At 42.3% G+C, this 24,171-nt stretch overlaps 2 protein-coding genes across 5 annotated transcripts in view; both read left to right on the forward strand.

Moving 5' to 3' along the window:
• ABCC1 (ATP binding cassette subfamily C member 1 (ABCC1 blood group)) overlaps nt 1-6,677 on the forward strand; it is a 99,941-nt gene extending 93,264 nt beyond the window's left edge. For all 4 annotated transcript variants that reach the window (XM_080942158.1, XM_080942161.1, XM_080942159.1 and 1 more), the window contains 5 exons: nt 442-588; nt 2,582-2,740; nt 3,971-4,137; nt 4,754-4,948; nt 5,335-6,677. In XM_080942158.1, the coding sequence (XP_080798284.1) occupies nt 442-588; nt 2,582-2,740; nt 3,971-4,137; nt 4,754-4,948; nt 5,335-5,443 (777 nt within the window). In that variant the 3' untranslated portion in view covers nt 5,444-6,677. The remainder of the gene's footprint in view (nt 1-441; nt 589-2,581; nt 2,741-3,970; nt 4,138-4,753; nt 4,949-5,334) is intronic.
• An 11,843-nt stretch (nt 6,678-18,520) lies between these two features.
• LOC308440462 (eukaryotic translation initiation factor 3 subunit J-like) lies at nt 18,521-19,869 on the forward strand (the record flags this gene model as incomplete). Its single annotated transcript, XM_080942565.1, has 1 exon — nt 18,521-19,869. One exon carries the CDS (start codon nt 18,521-18,523, stop codon nt 19,322-19,324), a length of 804 nt encoding a protein of 267 aa, XP_080798691.1. The 3' UTR covers nt 19,325-19,869.
• Nucleotides 19,870-24,171: the final 4,302 nt, after the last annotated feature.

Below are 24,171 nucleotides of genomic sequence, written 5' to 3' on the forward strand. Positions count from 1 at the left end.
TTGAGCTGTGCCGCTTATTAAGGAATTTTTCCCTTGTCATTCTTTTCTTTAGTGATGTCACAGACAAAGTCCTAAAGCTGATTGTTGCTCCAGGCTCACCACTTTCTTATTAATTAAGATGGTTTCCCCACAACTGCCAAGTAAACTGCAACATTCTTGCTCACAACCTTCAGCAGGCAGCCTCTTCCTACCAGTGCCGTCTGTTTGTTCTGGAGGTTTACAGGGACTCTTGTTATGGGGAATTAAACTGTAATTAAGTTCTATCTGTATAGAAATTTTCCTCCTAAGTTGAAGAATTAAGTGGAAATGAGTTGATTAGACTTCTTAGAGGTAGTTGGGGAGACAGTTCAGTGGGTAAATGTATGAGGACTGAGTTCAGATCCCCAGAGTTGAAGATGGCAGCTTGCATTTGCTGATTCCTCTTATTCTCTTGTGATTCAGGCTCCTTGGCAAATCCAGGAGACAGCTCCACCCAGCACCTGGCCCCATTCAGGCCGTGTAGAGTTCCGGGATTACTGCTTGAGGTATCGAGAAGACTTGGACTTGGTTCTCAAGCACATAAACGTCACCATTGAGGGTGGAGAAAAGGTGGGTGTATACCATCCCCATCTTCATAGTCAGTGGAGTAAGAAGAAAAGGTGGCCGGGTGCCATCTTCCATTCCTATTGTCTGAAGGTCCATCATGAACCCCCATAACCTACTCTCAGCTCCTGTATGCTAGTCTAGATGATGTACTACTTAGTGCCCAGAAAATGCTGGGGAAATAGCTGTGCATCGTTTAGGGATGAAAGTCTATGTACGGTATTGTATGCAGAAAACAAAACAAAACAAAAAAATCAACAGCAACAAAACTAGCCATGGTCTCCATGACTACAGGTACACCCTACCAAGCTTGATGGCCTGAATTTGGTTCTCAGAATCCTGTCATTAATTGCAGCTCATGCTCTGAAACTGAGGGACTTTAACTAGGTGGAATCATGGATATAAAAGATGCCGAATGTTTAAGTGTTTCTGCTTGAATGGGAGGGTATCATGGAATTCAGAAGCCCAGGAACCACACAGCTCTGAGAGGAAGCCTCCTCAGCAGAGCATTGCAGCTCCCAGGTGAGGGGATCCCCAGCTAAGCTGAGGAACTAAGGACCCTCTGCCTCACTCCTTCTCTTTGCTTCTTTTTTCATTGCTTCTTTTTATTTTATTTTTTTAATTTATTTTTTATTGGCTTCTTCTGATGAGAGAGTCACACCAGACTGAAAATCTCATGAAATAGATTTATTGGAGGATCCAGGCTTGGGCAGGGGGGGGGGGGTGCATCGAGGGATGGCTGTCCTCTGCTTCCAGGTACAAATGGTAGGGAACTGGACAAAGGAACAGTGTTTATATATTTATATAGGATTTCTGAGGGGATAGAACTTCTCAGGGCAGAGATTTCCAATTTCTAGAGTGAGAATTGGTGAAATTTCAACTTCTGAGCAGGTGGTTGGGGGCATATATCAGGAAATTGTGAGTTTTCTGCTCAGGGATTGGTGGCTTTTTTCCCCCACCCATTTTTCCCACTGCATTGGGACCCTTGGCTGGGGCAGAAAAGAGGGGCTTGCCACCACTTTGATAGCTTTTGTGGCTCAGATTTTTGTGGTATGCCACTCAGGGACTACAGAGTATATTCAACAGGTAGCACCATGGACTGCCAAAGGACAAGGCCTGTCAACCTGTTTTGGGGAAACATGTCCATGAACTATAAATACTAAAAGGTACATGATATTTCATATAATGGTCCCTTTGGTTTTCTTGGACAGTTAGAACGTGTAGAACCTTCTCACACACACTCCAGTTCATCCCAGTTCTCCTATGTGGTCCACGTGCCTGGGTGATCGTTTAAGGCATTGGAGTTTGTAAACTTTAGAGTAGTAAGGTGATCATCAGGATAGGTAGACATAGAGATAGAAACTGTTGGGATTTTAGGACCTTCTTGTGGTTCTAGAGCTACTCCTGGAGAACATTCCAGACTATGGCCTGTAGAATTTTCTCAGAAATGTGGTCAGGGGTCGCAGCCATTTGTATTGTGTCCATGTCCATCCACATGGGTCAGCATGTTCTGTTCCCATGACATAGTCTCTGAGTCTTCATGCATGGGGCTAAGATAACCGTTAGCGGGGGAGGGAGCCTATTTCAAGTAGGAGAGAGAACTGTCCCTGAAGATTGGCCAGTAGCTGTAGTGCCCAGGTCACATCAAAGAAGTTCAAGGGCTCTGCTTGAATCTGAGGGGTTATCATGGTTCAGTCCTATCAGGAAAGAGGAACTGTGTGGGAAACACCTCATTATTTTCTGACTATTGTAACTGAATATAACATAATTCAGCTAACCATTCCTGTGTCTGTACCTCATCCATTTGGGAATATTTACTGACTTATAAAACATCTTTAGCCTTTGGAAGTCTGCAAAGCAAAGGGCAGTTTTTTTTTTTTTTTTTTTGTCAACTTTTTGTTCAAGGTGAATCCTGGAGAAGGTGGCAGTTGGGTGAACCAGATGACCTCCCACTCTGATCCAGATACCGTCCTACCTCACCACAGTCTCTGTATTGCAGGTCGGCATTGTGGGTCGTACAGGAGCTGGGAAATCATCTCTCACCCTGGGTTTGTTCCGGATCAACGAGTCTGCACAAGGGGAGATCATCATTGATGGGGTAAACATTGCCAATATTGGCCTGCACAGCCTGCGCTTCAAGATCACCATCATTCCACAGGTGAGTGAGGCTGGTGGGTCCTGCACACTGAAGCCACATGCTCTGCATTTATACACTCAGCCAACTGGAGGTGGGGATGGTGTTTTACATTCATGGACTTATCGAGAGAAAGGGAACAGAGCATGTGCGTGAAGGTCAGAACAGTGTGCAGGAGTTGTTTTTCTCCTTTACATGTGGATTCTAAGAATCAAATTCAAGCCATCAAGCTTGGTGGGATGTACCTGTAGTCACGGAGACCATGACTAGGGTTTCTTCCCCACCCCAGGTTTAGCATCTGCATATAATACCATACATAGACTTTCATCCCTAAATAATGCATAGCTATTTCCCCAGCATTTTCTGGGCACTAGGTAGTACATCATCTAGACATGGATGTATACAGGACCTGTGAGTAGGTTATGTGAAAATACTGTATCACTTCTGTGGATTTTGATGGTGGTAGGGGCTTTAGTAAGACACTGTCTTCTGCCAGTGTGTTCATTTCTGACACCTCTAGAGCTAAGCTACAGATAATTTTCTAAACCAATTCCTGTGGGTATCAGTTCACTAGTGCATTGCTTGTGGTTATAATTCCTCCCTAAGTTTCTCTGAGAGCCTCTTCTGGAGGTAGGTTGAGTGACTGATTAGTTCTTTTTCTGTTGCTCTGACAAAATACCACTGCTAAAAGCAACATAGGATTTGCATACTGAAAGTTTGGAGAAATTTGTAAAAATACTAGTTTTAGTCCAGTTAACCCAGGAGTTTTTAGACATTTTCTCTTACAGAAATCCCACCCGGTTAATGCTTTGCCCACAGAATTTACGCTTTGGAGGGACCCCAAAACCTCTTTCTGTTCTGGTGTATACGTCTCATGCCTTGCATCTGTGAGCTTCCTCTGTGTGGTGATTGTCATCTGCTCTTACTTTTCTGATCTCTGTAGCAAATGCCTCATAGAATCAGCCTGCTCGAAGAGAGGTTCGTTTGGGTCATAGTGTCACAGGATTGCTGTCCATCAGTAGAAAAAGTGTGGTCATGAAGTAGGGTGTGTGGTGATGGTTTTTCCATGTCAAAGAAACAGGAAGTAGGGGCCCAGCCAGAATCAAAGTTTGCCTCCTGCAACCCACCTCTTCCCGTCAGGCTTCACTTCCTTGTATCCCCACCACCAGCTGGGGAGCAAGTGCTGAAAGCTTCAGTCTGTGGGGAGCGTCCAGGTCTGAACTCTCACACATGCCATCTGCTGTTTGTGCACAGGATCCTGTTTTGTTCTCCGGTTCCCTCCGAATGAACCTGGACCCTTTCAGTCAGTATTCTGATGAAGAAGTCTGGACGGCTCTGGAGCTTGCTCATCTGAAGGGCTTTGTGTCAGCCTTGCCTGACAAGCTGAACCATGAGTGTGCAGAAGGTGGAGAGAACCTCAGGTAAGAAGGCAAGCATGACTCTACCCACCTGCTTCTGTGCCAGCTTCAGTTAATCTGTTATCAGGGAAGCCAGCTCCCATCTGCTTCAATGCTAGGATGGTCAACCAGTGGCTGGATTGCTGATCTTGGGTGGGACAGGGTTGGGGGTGCAGCTGACCATCCTCTAACAGACTGGCCAAGCATGTTGTCATGGTGATGGCAGATGGAAAAAAATGAACATCCTCGGTGTCCATTCCCATGTCAAGCTTTGGTCACCATTTGCTAAGGCCAGGCACTTAGCTGAGTCCAGCCAGTGCTAAGGCCTCTGTAGTTCAGTGAGATGTGGACACTGAGCTTCCTTTGCTGTCTTTGTCAACCATACTGAACCGGGCTGATACTTTGCATATCACTTTTTTGTTGTTGTTGTTGTTGGGCCTTTTGTTGGGAATGATTCTAAGCCTGTTTCTTGCTTACCAGGAAATAATCAGGTATAGCATGAGTGATTAGTAATATCCATCATATGTGTGAATATGGGGCATGGCCTTGTTTTCCTGCCCAAAGCCCACCCTGAGACTATCTGCTAGGTTTCTTACCCCGAAGCCTGGTTCAGTATCTCTGGATGTTTCTCCCTTCCTAGTGTGGGGCAGCGACAGCTTGTGTGCCTGGCTAGGGCTTTGCTGAGGAAGACAAAGATTCTAGTGTTGGATGAGGCTACAGCAGCTGTGGACCTAGAAACAGATGACCTCATTCAGTCCACCATCCGGACACAGTTTGAAGACTGTACTGTGCTCACTATTGCTCATCGGCTTAATACCATAATGGACTATACAAGGTGAGACCCCAGAGTGGATCTATGGGTTTGCAGTGTTAATCCTGTTCACGTCCATCTGTCCATCTGTCTGGAACTCTTCTGTCACAGGTTATAAGATGTTTTTATATGCATGAGGTACCTGATATGTGCTCCATATTATTTTGGACTCTGGGGTCCCCTGTCAAAGGGACCATCTTAAGGACCAGGACATTTACTTAAGAGAGGGACAGCGATCACAGCAAAACCCACTGATTTCAGAGGGAGATGTGTGCTAGGCACAAGTAATGACAGGCACCAGCTGACTCCCATCTCTCCAGCTCTAGAGTTTATAATACTAATTGCAGACCAAGCAACCCACAGAGATCAAGTGCATCTCCTATAATGCATCTACATCTCTCCCCATGCAGGGTGATTGTCCTGGACAAAGGAGAAGTTCGGGAGTGTGGTGCACCCTCAGAGCTCCTGCAGCAAAGAGGCATCTTCTATAGCATGGCCAAGGATGCTGGCTTGGTATGAACTGGTCTCTGGCCTAGCTGATGAGGATGGCAGGGCCAGGATCCCAGTGTCCAGGCATGAACCAGCAACCTGGAAACCTACACTTCCAAGACAAAACCCCAAAATTGGAAAGAAAACCAAACTAGAAGGAAGCAAAACACATAAAGCATCAGTCACCGTTTGGCCCCATCCTGGATCTGACCTTGAAGAAGCTGGGAAACAGATGTACCCCACATCAAATACAAGTCTGGCTTCTGGAGCCACTTGTGAGGCTCCCTGAAAGATCACCCATGCTCCTGCTGTATTCCACAGCAAGGCCATGGGCAACCAAACATACTAGTGACCAAACATAAGCCACTGCCTCAGTCTCTTCAGCCACACTCATGAACGCCAAGCCTTGGGAGTCTCTCACCCACAGTCCTGTAGGTGACGGGATAGTACATCTTGCTTTCAGGTCTTGCAGTTGAAAGCATGGGAACCAAAATAAACAAAACAGAGAGAAAGAAAGAAAACCCCTAGAAATCCTGTTATGTCAATGATGTCTGATCTGGTCTTCATACACTCTGACACTGTTCCCTGCATTCAGCACAGTTTTCACCGGAAGTGCTTTAGACACAGTCTCGTGAAGGGACCTGGAACCAGGTCAGGCAACACTCCCTTCACAAGGACTTCCTGTTTCTTCCTGTTCATAGCTGGGGAGGGCTCACTCCTCACATAAGGTTAATGAGTAGTTATAAGCAGCAAAAGTCAAGAGCAGGAAGGATGGTGCCCACAGGCATGAATATGGTATCAAAGACAGACAGAGTCCCCTACAGGGCAAGAGGAGAACCATTCACATCCCTTCCTTTGAGCATTGTTCCTGGGAGAAAGACAGTCCCAAGAATTTGATGTCTGTGGAGGAGGCACTAGATTCAGGGAGCAGCCATGCCCAACTCTGCACTCAGTCCTCAGTCTGAACACTTCAAAGTGGTCCTCTAGGTGTTTGGGTCACAGACCAAAGAGAGACCCCCATGGGCAGCAAGAACTTGATGCCAGCTACAGTTCATACTTGCTATGAATTTTGACTCTGAATTCAGTCCCAGAGAAGCATCCTTTTTCTTTAGGTGGCAATATATGTATTTATTTATTTTTTAAGTTAATATCATTCTTTGACTTTAAAGGACCCAGATATCTCCTGAGAGTCTTTGTAATAACACTGGAAATGTGACTTTGAAAATAATTTGCAGTAAAGAAAAATCTTTCATTTTCTTCTAAACCATTTTATTTTCTTTTGGGCACAAAGGTCTCCAATGTCTACTCTGGAAGAACCAGGCTAGTACAGCCATCAGTAGTGGCAGGGCAGGGCTGGAGAGGTGGCTCAGCAGTTAGTGCTTGCTCCTCTCACAGGGGACTAAAGTCCAGTTCCGAGTACCTGTGTTCAGTGTCTTACAACTACCTACATCTCTAGCTCCAAGGGGCCAGTGTCCCTTTCTGGGAAAATTAAAAATAAAAAAAACAAGATGGAGAGGCCAGGGTTAAGAGCTGCCCAGAGTCTGGCAACGAGAATGGCAAAGTATACAAATACCTAGGCTTGAGTCCTACCGTCAGTTTTTTGACAAAGCTGTGTGCCTTAGTCACAAGTGTCCCAAATACTGCTTTGGATTGGGTGCGGATCTTGGGAAATGAGGCTGGTGAGCTGGCTCAGTTGGTAAAGTGTTTGCCATCTGTGCAGGGGGACTCTGCATTCCAACCCTCAACATAGAAGCCAGGCATAACTACATGCATACAAGGCCCCACACCAGGAAGGAAATAAGCAATTTTGGGGTTAGCCAGCCAGCCAGCCTAGTCAAGTCCTCAGCTCCTTGTTCAGTGATAGCGTAAGGCAGGAGCTAGAGCAATGGCTCAGTGTTCCCTTGTACCACATTGGACAGCTCAGAAGTATTTGTAACTTGAGTTTTTGGCCTCTAAGGTCACCTGCATTCATGCATATAAATACAAACCTACATACATGCACAAAACAAAATGAATCTTAAAACAAGATAGGCCGAAGAGATGACTTGGGTTAGAGCTCTAGCTTTGTTTGTTAAGTCTTTAAGGACCTGGGTTCAATTCCTAGCACCTACATGGCAGCTCACGACTTCTAAACATCTGTAACTCCAGTTTCTTCTGGCCTCTGCTAGCTTCAGGCTGAACACTGTGCACAGAATTGTATGCAGACAAAATCCCATACACATAAAACAATTTTTCTAAAGATAGAGAAAAATACTAAGCAGTCTGTGGGCTACAGGTGCACACAAAATGGATGCAGGCTTGACAGTCCCCAGAGAGCTGGGCTCCTCTCCTAAGTAAAAACCAAATTCATCGTGTCCTTTCCACTCAGTTCCATGGGGGAGGATCAGAGAATGTGGATGACAACTGGAGAGGACATAAGTGTCCCCTCAAAGTCCATTGTCAAAGTCAGCTATGTGCTTAGCCATGACCAAAATATAAAGGAAGCAGAGGAGTGGGCTGCTCGGTGGACTTCTCCGTGTCCTTATCCATGGTGCACTGAGGTTTGAAGAGTGGAGAAGTGAGACTAGTTTCTGAGTTGGTCTAGATGAGTATGGGCAGTGAAGAATGTCCCCAGAGGGAGAGGCAGACTGTGGACCACACTCCAAGACCATGCCCTAGGCACATGCATACTCCCATTACTCTCCCTCACCAAAACCATAGGTCTGCCTCAGACAAAGCCATGGGGCTAAGGATCTCTGACCATAAGACTCAGCACCATCTGGGCCCTGTTGACTCCACCTGAACCTTACGTGCAGGGTGTGGGCCTCAAACCCAGGTCAGCTCTTCAAGAGTCTTCAGTGCTTGACTGAGGGAAGAGCCTGGGTCAGGTTTTATCTGATCAGTGAAGATTACTAAAACAGTCAAATTCTCAGATCAAGACTTCAGAGCACAAGAGAAAAAGGAGGTCCTGGACTCTCCCAATTCCTGCTCTTAGCCAGCCCAGCTACATTGTCTTCTGCCCAGTAGCCATACCAACTGATATGTTCATAAAAAGATAAAAGATATGTCCTGGGTTTCAGCACAAATGTTACAAGAAAGATAAAGTTGGGGGGATATGGTCTATGGAGGTGTGGTGAGGTATGGAGGCAAGGGGAATACCTCTGGAGACCCAGGTTGAGACATTTCTTCCCCTGAGGGACCAGCCACATGATGGTATAGAATAGAGTTTATTCAGTACATGGGAAGGGGAGTTAAGAGGGTTGAGGGGGCAGAGAGGGGGTGGAAGGGGTAGGGAGAAGAGGAGTAGACAGGTAGGAGTAGAGACTGTCCATGAGTACATGGAGGTGGGGGAAGAGGGGAAGAGCAAGAGGAGGGAGGGAGGGGGGTAGGGGAGAGAGGGTGAGGGGAGGGAGGGGAGGGGCAAGCAGCCCCTTTTATAGTGTCAGGTAACTGTGGTGCAAGGCATTCCTGGCTATTGCCAGGTAACTGGGGTGGAGTATACCTGGCTGTTGCCAGGTAACTGTGGGGTGGGGTTTACAGAATCCCAACATTCCCCTGTTTTGATGAAAAAGAATAAGACAATAGGTGGAACAGGAATAGGGTCACAGAGACCACTCATGCTTGCTTTGGAGTGTTTTCAGTGAACCTAGAATCGTGGGAATGAGGATGTCTGTCTAGTTCTAGAGTTGGCTATTTCCTTGTTGTCTGGGGTCTGTGGAACCATCTGAGGATAGGTCAGAAGGAACTGGTTCAATAGATGGGTCTGTGTCTGTAGGTTGTTTTTCTGGAGCTGTTCTAGATGTGATAAGCACCTGGACTTAACAAGATGCTGGAACACACACACACACACACACACACACACACACACACATTATAGGTAGAGTGAGTATGTTTGGAAGAAAAAATTTTGCAGGAGCTGTCCTAATGCTTGAATTCCTCCCTTTTTTTTTATTTTTTATTTTTTATAAAAAGAAGGACAAAGGAAGGGGGAGGCCAATGGTAAAAGAGGAATAGGGGCGCTGAGTCTCTTAGGCTACTTCCTGCAGTTTTGGGGGTGTATCTGGCTTTCACCATCGGGGTCTACTTGGCAAACGTTCACATCAGGCTCCTCCATGGACAGCAGCTGGTAATCCTCTAACAGGAACTGATTAACTGTTTGGTTAGAAATGTTTTGTATCTGTAATTGAAGGAATATAAGAACAAGATCAACGAGGCAGGGAACGAATAGTAACACCAGAAAGATGACTAGGAAAGGCGTTATGAAATGGAGTATTCACTTCCATATAGGAACTGGAGGCCTCATGTTTCTAGGAAATTCTGTATGTCTGATTGTAGCTCCTGGATTTTATCTCTCACTATCCTGGATTTGTTGATGTAGAAACAGCATTGTTCTTGGAGGAACAGGCAAAGACCACGTTCTTTAGCTGTCAGGATACCCAGCCCTCATCAGTTCTGAATGACCACAACAACTCCAGTCTCCCACCTGAGATTCTATGGATCTTGTCCGGTCAAAGAGAAAGCAAGTAAAGAGATCATAATATTTAGATGGGATGACCAATACAGGGACGGCAGCAATTTGCAACAGTTCCTGGTATCCAGCCATGGAGCAGTTTTCTGACCCTGTTTGGAAAGACTTATCTGTGGGGTTTGGAGCAAAAATAGTCAAATGATGAGATGGGAGGGGTCAGGATAGGGGACCTCTTTCCATTTACCACACCATTGGCAGTATGTATAAAGATCTTGTAAAATGATCTAGTGTGCCCTTATGTGGCAATTTTTGAATAATTGTCTAATGGATATTGGGTCTAGATATTGCTGTAAAGGTGTATAAGTTTCAATGTCCTCAGGTGAGGCATTAGTTTTAGAGATTTGAAATTATTATTATTATTATTTTAGGAGAAATCCAGTGGGGAGCTTGGCAGTGTGTTTGGAGACATCGAGTTAACCACTGGGGGAGCTATTGAGTTATCCTGTACCAGGGTCCCAGCGGGTTAATTCAATAGCAAAAAAATCTGCCATAGCCTAGAGGTCTGAGTCATCACTTAGGTTCCTGGGGGCTATGACAGGTCCCGGACCAGACAGAAAATGTTCCCACCCAGGCCTGGGGTTTCCACTCAGCTGCAAAGAGCCCAACTACAAGAGCCCTGGGGGAGGGAAATAGAAGAACGCTTTCTAGGAATCTTCTGCCCAATGGTCAACATCTTATTTTGGATGTTGGCTTCGGAGAACCAACCCTCCTATTCCATAAAGGCTGGCCAAACCTTATCTGGGAAATTGCAGGTTCTCCTTGCCAACTTCAGTGATAAACCTACCAATCTGCTGGTGTTTCTGTGAGAATTTTAGCTGTGATCTAGTATCAGGAAAAGTGAAATCATGGTTGATGAAAGCCTAAGTGACCCACATGGCAGGAACTATCACCACAAAAAGAAAAAAAAAATTTCTTAGATGTACATTTGAACCTAGAAGAATCCCACCCTTTGGAATAGGTAGTGAACTTTAAGCAGATGTACTTATCTGGGTGGAGTCTTGTTTGGTCCATGGAGGTAGCTCTGAGTGGGTTTCCTGTAGCTTACAAGTTTATAAAAGATAACAACATGAGTTAACAACATCTTTAAGATGAACTTTTTTTGTGGAGCTGAAGGAACAAGAATTTGTGATTATATATTTGGATTGTATAGTGAAAAGTTTAGAAAGAAGAGGAAACATGAAGCATTAATGGAACCCGAGTTTAGGTAAGGAAGCAACCAATCATATCTGTGAGAACTTATATCTGAACTAGTTGTTAGAAACTAGAGGTCTGTTTCGTTTAGTTGTCAGGCTGCAGTTACCTTAGCTGTCAATATAGTCAGAAATCTGGGTAAGAATAAACAAACTATAATCTAGCAGTCATATGTCAATTAAAAAATGACAGAGTCTGTTGGCCAACATTTCCCTGTGGTCTAGCCCAGAAGACACAGGGCCTTTTCTCTGTGGAGTGAATATATAAAATGAGAAATGGCATGCCTGTATTTAGATAAATCATTTGACTCTGAGGTTATCCAGTTTTGTCCACTGTGTTTCTCACTGGCTATCATACCACGATGCAGGAAGCCTCTTGAAGCTGTGTTCAGATCTGAGACCTTGTGGAGCCAACTGTTAAAGGCTTTGGGAGATTGTTTCCATCATAAACCTAAATGTATTAATAATTACCAGACTTCTGACAAGATTGAGGGCTATATTGTTTGGCTACCTCTAAATAGAGAACATCATATCTTAATGCCAGTAGCAAAAGTCATTATTTATCAAGACAGGATAGGACTGAAAATCTTAAGAGGAAAGGGGAAAAGCTGTGTTGTGCCTGAGACCATGAAGAGGCAGATTCAGACCTAATACTGAATAAGCAAGTAAGCCTTGGGAATGTGGTGAGTGCAGGCATCCGGTGCACGTGCAGGGGTTCTTTGGCAAGTATGGCTAGGTGGGTGGGTGGAAGCCCCAGACTAGTGATTCCAGCCACTGGCTGGCTCTGTACCCCAGCCCCTCGGTGGGTGGGGGAAGTACCCAAAATACCATGTTGACACCACACTCCGTGGGGCCACTGTCCAATGTGGTGGCTGCCGGGCCCCTCCCTGCACTGCCACCTCCTAGATGCCTGCCTGATGGCTCCAGTTAGCTCAAGGGGTCTTCTCCTCAGGCTCTGCTCCATGCGGTGAGGGTGTTCAGGAGCAAGCAGAGCACAGAAACAGAGTTCCGGGGGAAGGGAAATATCTGAACTACCATGATCTTGAAGCTGTAGTGGGGTTTAAACAAAAATCACAATCGAAGGCAGTAGCTAGAAGCAGGCAGAAAGAGTCCCAGACAGAGAGCCTGTATATGTGGGATGGGAGGATGGGTCAAAGCAGTGGGTGATACACAGAAGCCCCGAGTAAGAGATAGGCTGCAGATAGCTGTGTCTCAAAAGGAGGAAAAACTCACCCAAGGGCAAAAGTTCTAGAATAAGGGCCAGTGAAAAGATCCATCTCCAGGGGTAGCTTCAAGCTCAAGAACTCTTCTCTGGGACCATGTGGACACTTACTCTGACCTGTGTGTGGGGAGCTTACCAGTTCCCTGAAGTTTAGGCTAGTGAGTGCTGGGATGCAAACCTGAAGAGTTTCTTAATCTGAGTCACAGCACCAATGATGTGTTTATAAAAAGACAAAAGATATGTTCTGAGTTTCAGCACCAATGTTAGGAGAAAGATAGAGTAGGGGGATATAGTCAATGGAGATGTGGTGAGGTATGGGGGCAAGGGGGATGCCTTTGGCAGACCCAGGTTGAGGCATCTCTTCCCCTGAGGGATATCTATATCTATATCTATATCTCTATCTCTATATCTAATCTATATCTATATCTATATCTATATATCTATATCTATATCATCTATATCTATATCTATCTATCTATCTATCTATCTATCTATATATACACGATGGTATAGTATAGAATAGAGTTTATTATCAGGGCATGGAAAGGAGGGGGGGAAGGAGAGGGAGAAAAGAAGGGAGGAGGGAGCAGGCAGTCCTTTTTATAGTGTCAGGTAACTGTGGTGCAGGGCATTCCTGGCTATTGCCAGGTAGCTGTGGGGTGGGGTTTACAGAATCCCAACACCAACTCCATAACTATGTGAGTTGATGTATTTGTCACATCCCACTGTGTCCTTTGCCAGGACCTTTTCAAACTGACTTTGCTTCATGGGCTTCTGCTGTATTTTCTTCAGGCCCAGTGTCATTTAGAGCACCTCCCTCAGCTCCCACACAGAGCCTAGGCCCATTGCTTCTAGGAAGGGCCTCTTGAATGTGACATCTAGGAACCGAGACCACTTGCCATCAGAAGTGTTTGTATACTTCCTGTTTCTGGTCCACCAAGTCAATATGCATTGAGTGTCTTTGTTTTGCATTGTACAAACCCCTGCAGGCACAGTAAACCTATAACTTCTTAAGCAAATCTCCCACTTCAAGAAAGAAAGGAAACTTTCCCCTAGCTTCTTTCTGTCTTTGAGGAAGCAGTCTAGAATGGAAGTCAATTCTGGGCATGTGCTGAAGAAGTTTGGAAGTTGGATTGCTGGTAACATGGACTGCTGGGTAGAGATTGGCATAAAAATTCTCTGGCCTCAGTTTTCTGTCAAAGGAATTTAGTGACTGTCAGTATAGCCTTGAAGAAAAGTAGGAAGGAAGGGATGGTTCCTGCCTTGGGCTGAGTTGCCTGAATAGCAATGCTACTTGTATTGATATCCATGCCTGGCACACAGCTGTAGTGTGTGAGGAAGACAACTCTGGTGTAGCTGAGACAACTTCAGTGCCAATCTAGGAGGTGACTCAATGTTTGTCCTGCATGGGTTCCATTTCCAGCACAACAGAAAAGGAAAGAAAAGGAAAGAAAAAAGGCTTACACTGACATCTAGAGGCTGTAGCCTGCTGGTGCTGATTCCTGTTTCTGCCACCAGTTGGGTCCTGTAGCAGGAGAGCTTGGCTTGAGGAATCAATCCCCCAATGGCTAATCACCCTATTTACTTACCAGGTGTTCCCATGTGCTGGCAACCCTATGGCCCAGGCTCTATTCCTAGACCAATGTGAGGCTGGACTTACAGAAATAGCAGCCTCTGCCAGAGTCCAAGCATTGGAATGGCAGGCTGAGTGCTGTGGTGCCCCATCTCTGTTTCTTTCAGAGCAGAATTGAAGACCAATATACCTGGTGATTAGAAACCCAAGAGCAAGTTTCCCCTTGGTCACTACGTACCCTGTATTCCCACTTTCTAGTTTCAGTTTCTTCTGCACAACAAAGGCAGCCATGGTGATGAGGCTGACTTTTTGCCATATGGAATGAGCTCTTGACCATACTCTTGGCTTCAATCTGGGCTGAAGGGAGCCCTAGAACCCTGTATCAGGGTGGGCCATCAGAAAAACTACAGGATAGGTAGAGTAAAACAGGCTCTGTATCCTAGAAGCAGATAGGAGTTCTTTCCTGACCCCAACATAGTAATTGCCCATGTATCAGTGAGTACTAGGGCAGATTAGACCAATGATTGGATCTAGGGGGGCATCGATGTATGTGGGAATTGCTTTGCCACGGTGGCAGTGATTCTTCTAGGTAACAGTGATTAATCAATGTGGGTATAGTGGTACAAGCCTATTATTCCAGCACTCTAGATGCTGAGATAGGAGGAACTCAAGTTTGAGACCACCCTGGGCAACACACACAGTGAGAGACTCACAATTTTACAAACTTAAATAGGTATAGAACTGAATTCTGAGCTACATGCATAAATTCTTGGGTTTGAGCCCCATAAACCTGGCATGGTAAGACAGGCCTGTAATACCAAAACTTGGGAGGTGAGGTAGGAACATCAGAAATTCAAGACCATTCTTAAGAACAAAGATAATTCAGGGCCATCCTTGGCCTCATGAAACCTTGTCTCACAAAATGGCAATAAAAAGCACTGGATTCACACAAGAATACAATCAACAAAAGCCAGGGAAATATGACAGATTCAGACAGCTGTCTTACCACAGCAAGTCCTGAATAGCCTAAGACAATCAAAGCACAAGGAAATGACCTCAAATTTAATCTTATAACAATGATAGAGGCCTTTAAAGAGGAAATGGATAAATTCCCAAAGACATACAGGAAAATACAATCAAACAGGTGAAGGAAATAAATAAAACTGTTCAAGACATGAAAGTGGAAATAAAGCAATAAAGAAAACACAAACTGAGGGAATCCTGGAGATGAAAAACCCAGGGAGGAGAACAGGAGCAACAGATGCAGTGTCACCAACAGATTACAGGAAATGCAAGAGAGAAACTCAAGCATAGAAGACATAATAGAAAAAATTGACACATCAACCAAAGAAAATGTTAAATCTAAAATGTTTCTGACTCATGTTTTCATCTAAGAAATCTGGGACATCATGAAAAGACCTAACCTAAGAATAATAGGAATAGAAGAAGGTGCAGAGCATTAGCTCCAAGGCCCAGAAAATATTTTCAACAAAATCATAAAAGAATATGTTCTTAACCTAAAGAAAGAGAAGCCTATAAACATATAAGAAGCTAAAAATACAGCAATTAGACTGGACCAGAAAAGAAAAATTTCCCACCACATAATAGTCAAAACACAAAATCTATAGAACAAGGAGAGAATATGAAAAGCAGCAAGGGGAAAAGGGCAAGTAGTATACAAAGCCAGGCCTATCAGAATTATAAGTGACTTCTTAAAAGAGACTCTAAAATCTAGAAGGGCCTGGGCCTTCCAACCTCTAAAAAAAACCACAGATGCCAACCTAGACTACTATACCCAGCAAAACTCTCAATCACCATTGATAGAGAAAACAAGATATTTTGATAAAAATCCAAGTTCAAACAATATCTAATCACAAACCCAGCTCAACAGAAAATATTAGAAGGAAAACTCCAACCCAAGGAGGATAACTATATCCAAAAACCCACAGGAAATAATTTCATATCAGGAAAAACAAGGAAAGTATACCCCTCCATGTAGATTGTCCTGAAGCTGTTCATATTTTAATGTTAATTCTGTTAAAGGAAGGGCTGCCTAGTCTTATACTCATGAGGTGACCTCATCTGAACCTTCCCATTTTAATTAGTGAAATAGAGGAGAGCCAGTGACTGAGTGGTTTAAGGTGTGGAGAGAGAGGTTAGAGGTCAGAGGAAGGAGGAGGACCAGGGGAGCAACACCGAGATGGAGATTCAGAAGGATGAATTAGATCCAGGTGGGCTTAATTGGCATTAAATAGCTATGAGCATTAATTATTTTATAGGTCTAATCTCTCATATAGAAGGGCAGTTTGTATCTTTGTCTATTTGATGTAATCTTATTGTGTAGAGAGTTCGTGGATTGAGAATTGAATACATAAACCTGTATGAAAAGCTATTGGGCATGAGAATGGTGATTGTGTTGGAATTTGGGATAAAGAAACACCCCAGGACAGAGGTGGTAGACAGGCAGAGTAAAACCACCATGGGAAGGGAGTCCTGTGAACGAAGTGAGACCCGGGTGGTGGCTTGGACCGGGCAACAGAAGTGAGCAGAGCTCTGTACTAAAAGTAGGCCAGCGGAGTGAGATCATGGGGCCGACAAAAAGATAAGCCTTTTTTATTTTTTACTATTTACTGCAACAGTATACCCCTCCATACACTAGCACTACTGACATCAAAATAATAAAAAATAACAATCAATGATCTCTCAACACCATTTAACTCAATTTCCCAATAAAAAGACACAGGGTAACAGAGTGGGTGGGAAAACAGGATCCATCATCCTGCTGCATATAAGAAACACACTTGAGCAATAAAGACAGCGTTACTGCAGTGTAACTGGCTGGAAAAAGTTCCCAAGCAAATGGATCAAAGAAGCAAGCTAGAGTAGCCATTGTGATATCTAATAAAATAGACTTTGGACCAAACTTAGTCAAAATAAATGAGGAATGACACTTCATACTCATCAAAGAAAAATCTCCCAAGATTACATGTTAATTCTGAACATCTATGTTTCAAATGCAAAGAAACCCACATTTGTAAAAGAAACATTGCTAAAGCTTACATCACACATTGAACCCCACACATTAATAGCGGGAGAATTCAACACCCCACTCTGAATCAACAAGTTATCAAAAAAACCCCAACAACCCCCAACCCCCCTCCCCAAAACACCCAACAACCCCCCCCCAAAAAAAACAAAAAACAAAAAAACCCCACTAAACCCTAAACAGAGAAATAATGAAGCTAACTCACATTAGGAACCAAATGGACCTAACAACCATGGAGATAAAAATCCTAAAAAAGAAATCAATAATCACAGATGCATGCATCAGCAACAGACTACAGGAGATGGAAGAGAGGATCTCAGGGGCAAAAGAGAACATAGAAAATATAGACAAATATAGTCAGAGAAGATGCAACAACCAAAAACCTCCTAACCCAAAATGTCTAGGAGATCCAGAACACAGTGAGAAGACCAAACCTAAGGATTACAGGTGTAGAAGAGTGTAAAGAATATGAACTAAAAGGCACAGTAAATACTTTCAACAAAATCATAGACGAAAATTTCTCCACCCTTAAGAACGAGATGACCATGAACATAAAAGAAGCCTACAGAATTCAAAATAGATTGGACCAGAAAGAAATTCTTCCTGACACATAATAGTCAAAACACCAAATGTTCAAAACAGAACAAAATAAGACAAAAAGAATACTAAAAGCAGTAAGGGAAAAAAGACATGTAACATAAAGGCAGACCAATCAGAATTACACCCAACTTCTCAACAGAGACTATGAAAGCTAGAAAACCCTGGACAGACATCTTACAGACACTAAGAGAACACAGATGTCAACCCAGGTTACTATATCCAGCAAAACTCTCAATTACAATAGATGGAGATACCAAGATATTCCAGGACAAACCAAATTTACACAATATCTCACCACAAATCCAGCCCTAAAAGGATAATAGATGGAAAACCCAACACAAGGAGGGAAACTACTTACATCCTAGGAAGAGCAAGAAAATAACTGCAAGAAAACCAAAATAAGAAAGACACACAAACATAATTCTATCTCTAACAGCAAAAATAGCAGGAAACAACAATCACTATTCTTTAATATATGTTAACATAAATGGACTCAATACCCCAATAAAGAGACATAGACTATCACACTGGATATGCAAACAAGATTCAGGAATTTTCTGCATACAGGAAACTCACCTCAGACACAAAGACAGACACTATCTCAGAGTAAAAGGCTGGGAAAAAAACCATCCAAGCAAATAGCCCCAAGAATCAAACTGGAGTAGCCATTCTAATATTGAATAAAATAAATTTTCAACCCAAAGTTATCAAAAAAGATAAGGAAGGACACTTTTTACTCATCACAGAAAAAAATCTATCAAAATGAATTCTCAATCCTGAACATTTATGCTGCAAATACAAGAGCACCCACATTCATAAAAGAAACTCTACTAAAGCTCAAAACATATTGCATCACACAAAATAATAGTGGGAGACTTCAACACTCCACTCTCACCAATGGACAGACCATGGAAAGAGATACTGAACAGAGACAGCAAAACTAGTAGAGGTTAAAAACCAATTGGGGAGATGGCGGCGGCGGCGGCGGCGGCGGCGGCGGCGGCGGCGGCGGCGGCAGCGGGGGACTCAGACTCCTGGGACGCGGACACGTTCTCTATGGAGGACCCGGTGAGGAAGGTCGCGGGCGGCGGCACGGCCGGCGGGGACGGCTGGGAAGGCGAGGACGAGGACGAGGACGTGAAGGATAACTGGGATGATGATGACGATGAAAATAAAGAGGAAGCAGAGGTCAAGCCAGTAAAAATTTCAGAAAAGAAAAAAAAAATAGCAGAAAAGATTAAAGAGAAAGAACGGCAGCAGAAGAAAAGGCAAGAAGAAATTAGAAAGAGGTTAGAAGAACCTGAAGAATCTAAAGTGCTAACACCCGAAGAACAATTAGCAGATAAACTCCGGCTAAAGAAATTACAGGAAGAGTCAGACCTTGAATTAGCAAAAGAAACTTTTGGTGTTAATAATACAGTTTATGGAATAGATGCTATGAACCCATCTTCAAGAGATGACTTCACAGAGTTTGGAAAGTTACTAAAAGATAAAATTACACAATATGAAAAATCACTATATTATGCCAGTTTTTTGGAAGCCTTAGTTCGAGACGTCTGTATTTCATTGGACATTGATGACTTGAAAAAGATTACCAACTCATTGACTGTGCTCTGCAGTGAAAAACAGAAGCAAGAAAAGCAAAACAAAGCCAAAAAGAAGAAGAAAGGCGTGGTACCTGGAGGGGGATTAAAGGCCACCATGAAAGACGACCTGGCTGATTATGGTGGATATGATGGAGAATATGTACAAGACTATGAAGACTTCATGTGACATTTTATCTTCTGGTGTCTTCTTTCTGTTGCCCACAATCCCTTCAACATGTAGCACAACCTCCTTTCCTTTCAGTTCTGCCAAATGCTACAATCAGAAGTGCAGTGTCTTTTGTGCTGGTTATTTAACCCCTTGACACTCAGGTGCTAATGTGCAAATGAGGGAACTTGGATCTTGTTGCCAAGGGGTTAAAATTGGGAACCTCAGTTGCTACTAAATCATAGTTTAAAAACAAAACAAACCTAATAATGTTTGTCATTGTTGCTATCCGATTCCATAACAGCAGTCACTAAATTGGAAGCAGAGGTTGCAACAAGACAAAAAAAAAAAAAAAAAAAAAAAAGTGTAGTATTTACCAGCACCATTCAGTAATACAGCCTTAACCATACCTCCTTGAACTACTTCATAACTTGTCAAGAAAAGCAGTTTGCAGCAAGGGCATGTGGGATGCACCTAGTATTAAAATTGCTTTGTCTTAAAATTGAGGTGAGGATATTAAAAACTTGTTGTGAAGAAGACTGCTTATCTCAGAGTGAAGATACTGTGGCTGAAAAGTACTAGTTTGATACTTGATTTTAATGACCAAGACCCTCCGACTTTGAAGCTGAAGAAGGCAAACTTCTCCATTATTACAGTGCAAGTGGTGGACTCTCCAGTGCATTGACTGTCTAGTTATTTATCAGCCTGTTTCTATTGCTGGAGGACTTCAGATGGGGGAGGGAACTCTGTTTCTGTTTGCCTGATTCAAGTGTCTGAGAAACAAATCTTGTTCTTCTAGGCTACAATGGAAAAACTTTTAACAGGGTTTTGGCATTTCCTTTTCTTTATAAAACATGCTCAGCAAACTGCACCAGTTAACTACAGTCTGGTAAATTGTTATGTTAACAATTATGACATCTGCAATGTTTTATAAAGCAACTAATTTAATAAAATCACTATTGTAAGGACTTAAAAAAAAACCAATTGGAATTAACAGACATCTACAAAACATTTTATCCCAAAGCAAAAAAAAAAAAAAAAAAAAAAAACAAAAAACCAAAAAAAAAACCCAAAAAACCAAAAAAACCCCAAAACAAAACAAACAACCCCCCAAAACAACAACAACAACAAAAAACAAACAAAAAAAAAAAACTTTCAGCACTTCACAGAACCTTTTCCAATATTGACCATATAGTCAGTCACAAAACAAGCCTCAACAGATATCAAAAGATTGAAATACTCCCATTCATCCTATCAGATCACCACGGACTAAGGCTGATCTTTAATAACAAAAACACAACAAAAAGCCCACATACATATGGAAGCTGAACAATGCTCTACTCAATGATAACATGGTCAAGGACGAAATAAAAAAAGAAATTAAGGATTTTTTAGAATGTATTGAAAATGAAAGCACAACATACCCAAACCTATGGGATGCAGTGAAAACAGTACTAATAGAAAAATTCATAGCTCTGAGTGCCTCCAAAAAAGAAACTGGAGAGAGCATACACTAGCATCTTGACAGCACACTTGAAAGCTCTAGAACAAAAAGAAGGAGCTACACCCAAGAGGAGTAGACAGAAGGAAATAATCAAACACAGAGCAGAAATCAACCAAATAGAAACAAAAAGAACCATACAAAGAATCAACAAAACCAGGAACTGGTTCTTTGAGATAATCAACAAGATTGATAAACCCTTAGACTAACTAGAGGGCACAGAGAGAGTATACAAATTAACATATCAGAAATGAAAGTGGAGACATAACATCAGAAACTGAGGAAATTCAAGAAATCTTCAGATTCTACTACAAAAGCCTATATTCAACAAAACTGGAGAATCTGGAAGAAATGAACAAAAATATCTAGACAAATTCCAGACACCAAAGTTAAATCAGAATCAGATAAACCATATAAACAATTCCATAACACCTAAAGAAATAGAAGCAGTCATCAAAAGTCTCCCAACCAAAAAAAGCCCAGGACCACCTGGGTTCTATGTAGAATTCTATCAGACATTCATAGAAGACATAATACCAATACTCTCCAACCTTTTCCACAAAATAGAGACAGAAGAAACACTATTTAACTCATTCTTCAAAGCTACAATTACTTTTGTTCCTAAACCACACAAAGATTCTACAAGGAAAGGGAACATCAGACCAATCTCCCTCATAAATATTGATGCAAAAATACTAAATAAAATTCTTGGAAACCGAATCCAAGAACACATGAAAATGATCATTCACTATGATCAAGTAGGCTTCATCCCTGGGATGCAGGGATGGTTCAATATACAGAAATCCATCAATGAAATCCACCATATAAATAAACTCGAGGGAAAAAAAAAGCCCACATGATCATCTCTCTAGATGCTGAGAAAGCATTTGACAAAATTCAAAACACCTTCATGTTAAAAGTCTTAGAAAGAGCAAGAATCCAAGGCCCATACCTAAACATAGTAAAAGCAATACACAGCAAACCAGTAGCCAAGATCAAGCTAACAGTGAGAAACTTGAAGCAATCCCACTAAAATCAGGGACTAGACGAGGCTGCCTACTCTCCTCCTACCTATTCAGTATAGTACTGGAAGTCCTGGCCAGAGCAATTAGACAACAAAAAGAAGTAAAAGGCATTCACATTGCAAAGGATGAAGTCAAAATATCACTATTTGCTGATGACATGATAATATACTTAAGTGATCCCAAAACATCCACCAGAGAACATTTTTTCCCTTACAACTTTATTTAAAGAAGAGAGATACACGTACAGATTTTTAAAAGCATTTTTGGCAATTCTTTTAGAGGTTTGATAACATACATTGAAATCCCACTAGTTACCATAAGCATAAAGTACACGTAGAACAGAATGTAACATGGAAACAGTCAGAGTTTTCTTGGTGTGTATAGATTAAACAATGATCTTTGGATACCAAAAATTGCCACAATGCTATATTCCTAGCTCTTGGATTATTAATAATTTAAGGTCTAGGTGTACCACACTTTGAGAGGGTGCTATACACTTATTTTTTTTTTCCTCAGAAGGACTGGGGTTTTAATTATTTGGCCTTTGTTATTCTTGAGCTTCATATGGCCTGCGAGTTGTTCCTGGGGTATTCAGAGCTTTCTGGGGTTAGTATCCAATTATCAGTGACTGCATATTATGTCTGCTCTTTTGTGACTGGGTTACCTCACTCAGGATGATATTCTCTAGATGATTTTTCCTAGGAATTTCATAAAGTCATTGTTTCTAATAGCTGAGTAGTACTCCATTGTGTAAATATACCACATTTTTTGTATCCATTCATCTACTGAAGGACATCTGGATTCTTTCCAGCTTCTGGCTATTATAAATAGGGCTGCTATAAACATTGTGGTGCATGTGTCCTTATTGTATGTTGGATCATATGGTAAATATCTTTTCCCAATCTGTTGGCTGCCATTTGTTTTCTTGACAGTGTCCTTAGCCTTACAGAAACTTTGCAATCTCATTAAGTCCCATTTCTCAATCCTTAGTCTTAGAGCGCAAGCCATTGGTGTTCTGTTCAGGAAAATTTCCCCCTTGCCTATGTGTTCTAAGGTTTTTCCTACTTTCTCATTTAATAGTTTCAGTGTACCTGGTTTAATGTGGAGATCTTTGATCCACTTGCACTTGAGCTTTGTACAAGGAGATAAGAAAGGGTCTATTTTCATTCTTCTGCATGCTGTGTGCCAGTTGGACCAACACCATTTGTTGAATAGGCTGTCCTTTTTCCTTTGAATGTTTACAGCACCTTTGTCAAAAATCAGGTGACCATATGTGTGTGGGTTCATTTATGGATCTTCTTTTCCGTTGATCAACCTGCCTATCTCTGTACCAGTATCATGCAGTTTTAAACACAATTGCTTTGTAATATAGCTTAAGGTCAGGAGTGATGATTTCTGCAGATGTTTTCTTGTTTTTGAGGATGGATTTTGATATTCTAGGTTTTTTGTTATTCCAGATGAAGTTGCAAATTGCTCTTTCCAGCTCTATGAAGAATAGAGTTGGAATTTTGATGGGGATTGCATTGAATCTGTAGATTGCTTTTGGCATAATGGCCATTTTTACAATGTTGATCCTTCCAATCCATGTGCATGGGAGATCTTTCCATCTTCTGAGATCTTCCACAATTTCCTTCAGAGATTTGAAGTTCTTGTCATACAGGTCCTTCCCTTGCTTAGTTAGACTCACACCAAGGTATTTCATATTGTTTGTGACTATTGTGAAGGGCATCTTTCCCCTAATTTCTTTCTCAGCCTGTTCATCCTTTGAGTAGAGGAAGACAACTGATTTGTTTGAGTTAATTTTATATCCAGCCTCTTTTCTGGAGTTGTTTATCAGCTGTAGAAGTTCTCTGGTGGAATTTTTGGGGTCACTTAAGTATACTATCATGTCATCTGCAAATAGTGATATTCTAAGTTCTTTCTTTCTGATTTGTATCCCTTTGATTTCTTTTTGCTGTCTACTTGCTCAGGCCAGGACTTTCAGTACTATGTTGAGAGCGGGCAGCCTTATCTAGTCCCTCATTTTAGTCGGATTGCTTCAAGTTTCTCACCATTAAGTTTGATGTTGGCTATTGGTTTTCTGTATATGAAGGGGTGTTGAATTTTGTCAAGTGCTTCCTCAGCATCTAGTGAGATGACCATGTGTTTTTATATGGTGGATTTCATTGATGGATTTTTGTATATTAAACCATCCCTGCATCCCAGGGATGAAGCCTACTTGATAATGGTGAATGATCGTTTTGATGTGTTCTTGGATTCGGTTTGCAAGAATTTTGTTGAGTATTTTTGCATCAATGTTAATAAGGGAGATTGGTCTGAAGTTCTCTTTCCTTGTAGGGTCT

The sequence above is a fragment of the Micromys minutus genome (assembly GCF_963924665.1).
Source record: "Micromys minutus genome assembly, chromosome: 31".
Taxonomy (NCBI): domain Eukaryota; kingdom Metazoa; phylum Chordata; class Mammalia; order Rodentia; family Muridae; genus Micromys; species Micromys minutus.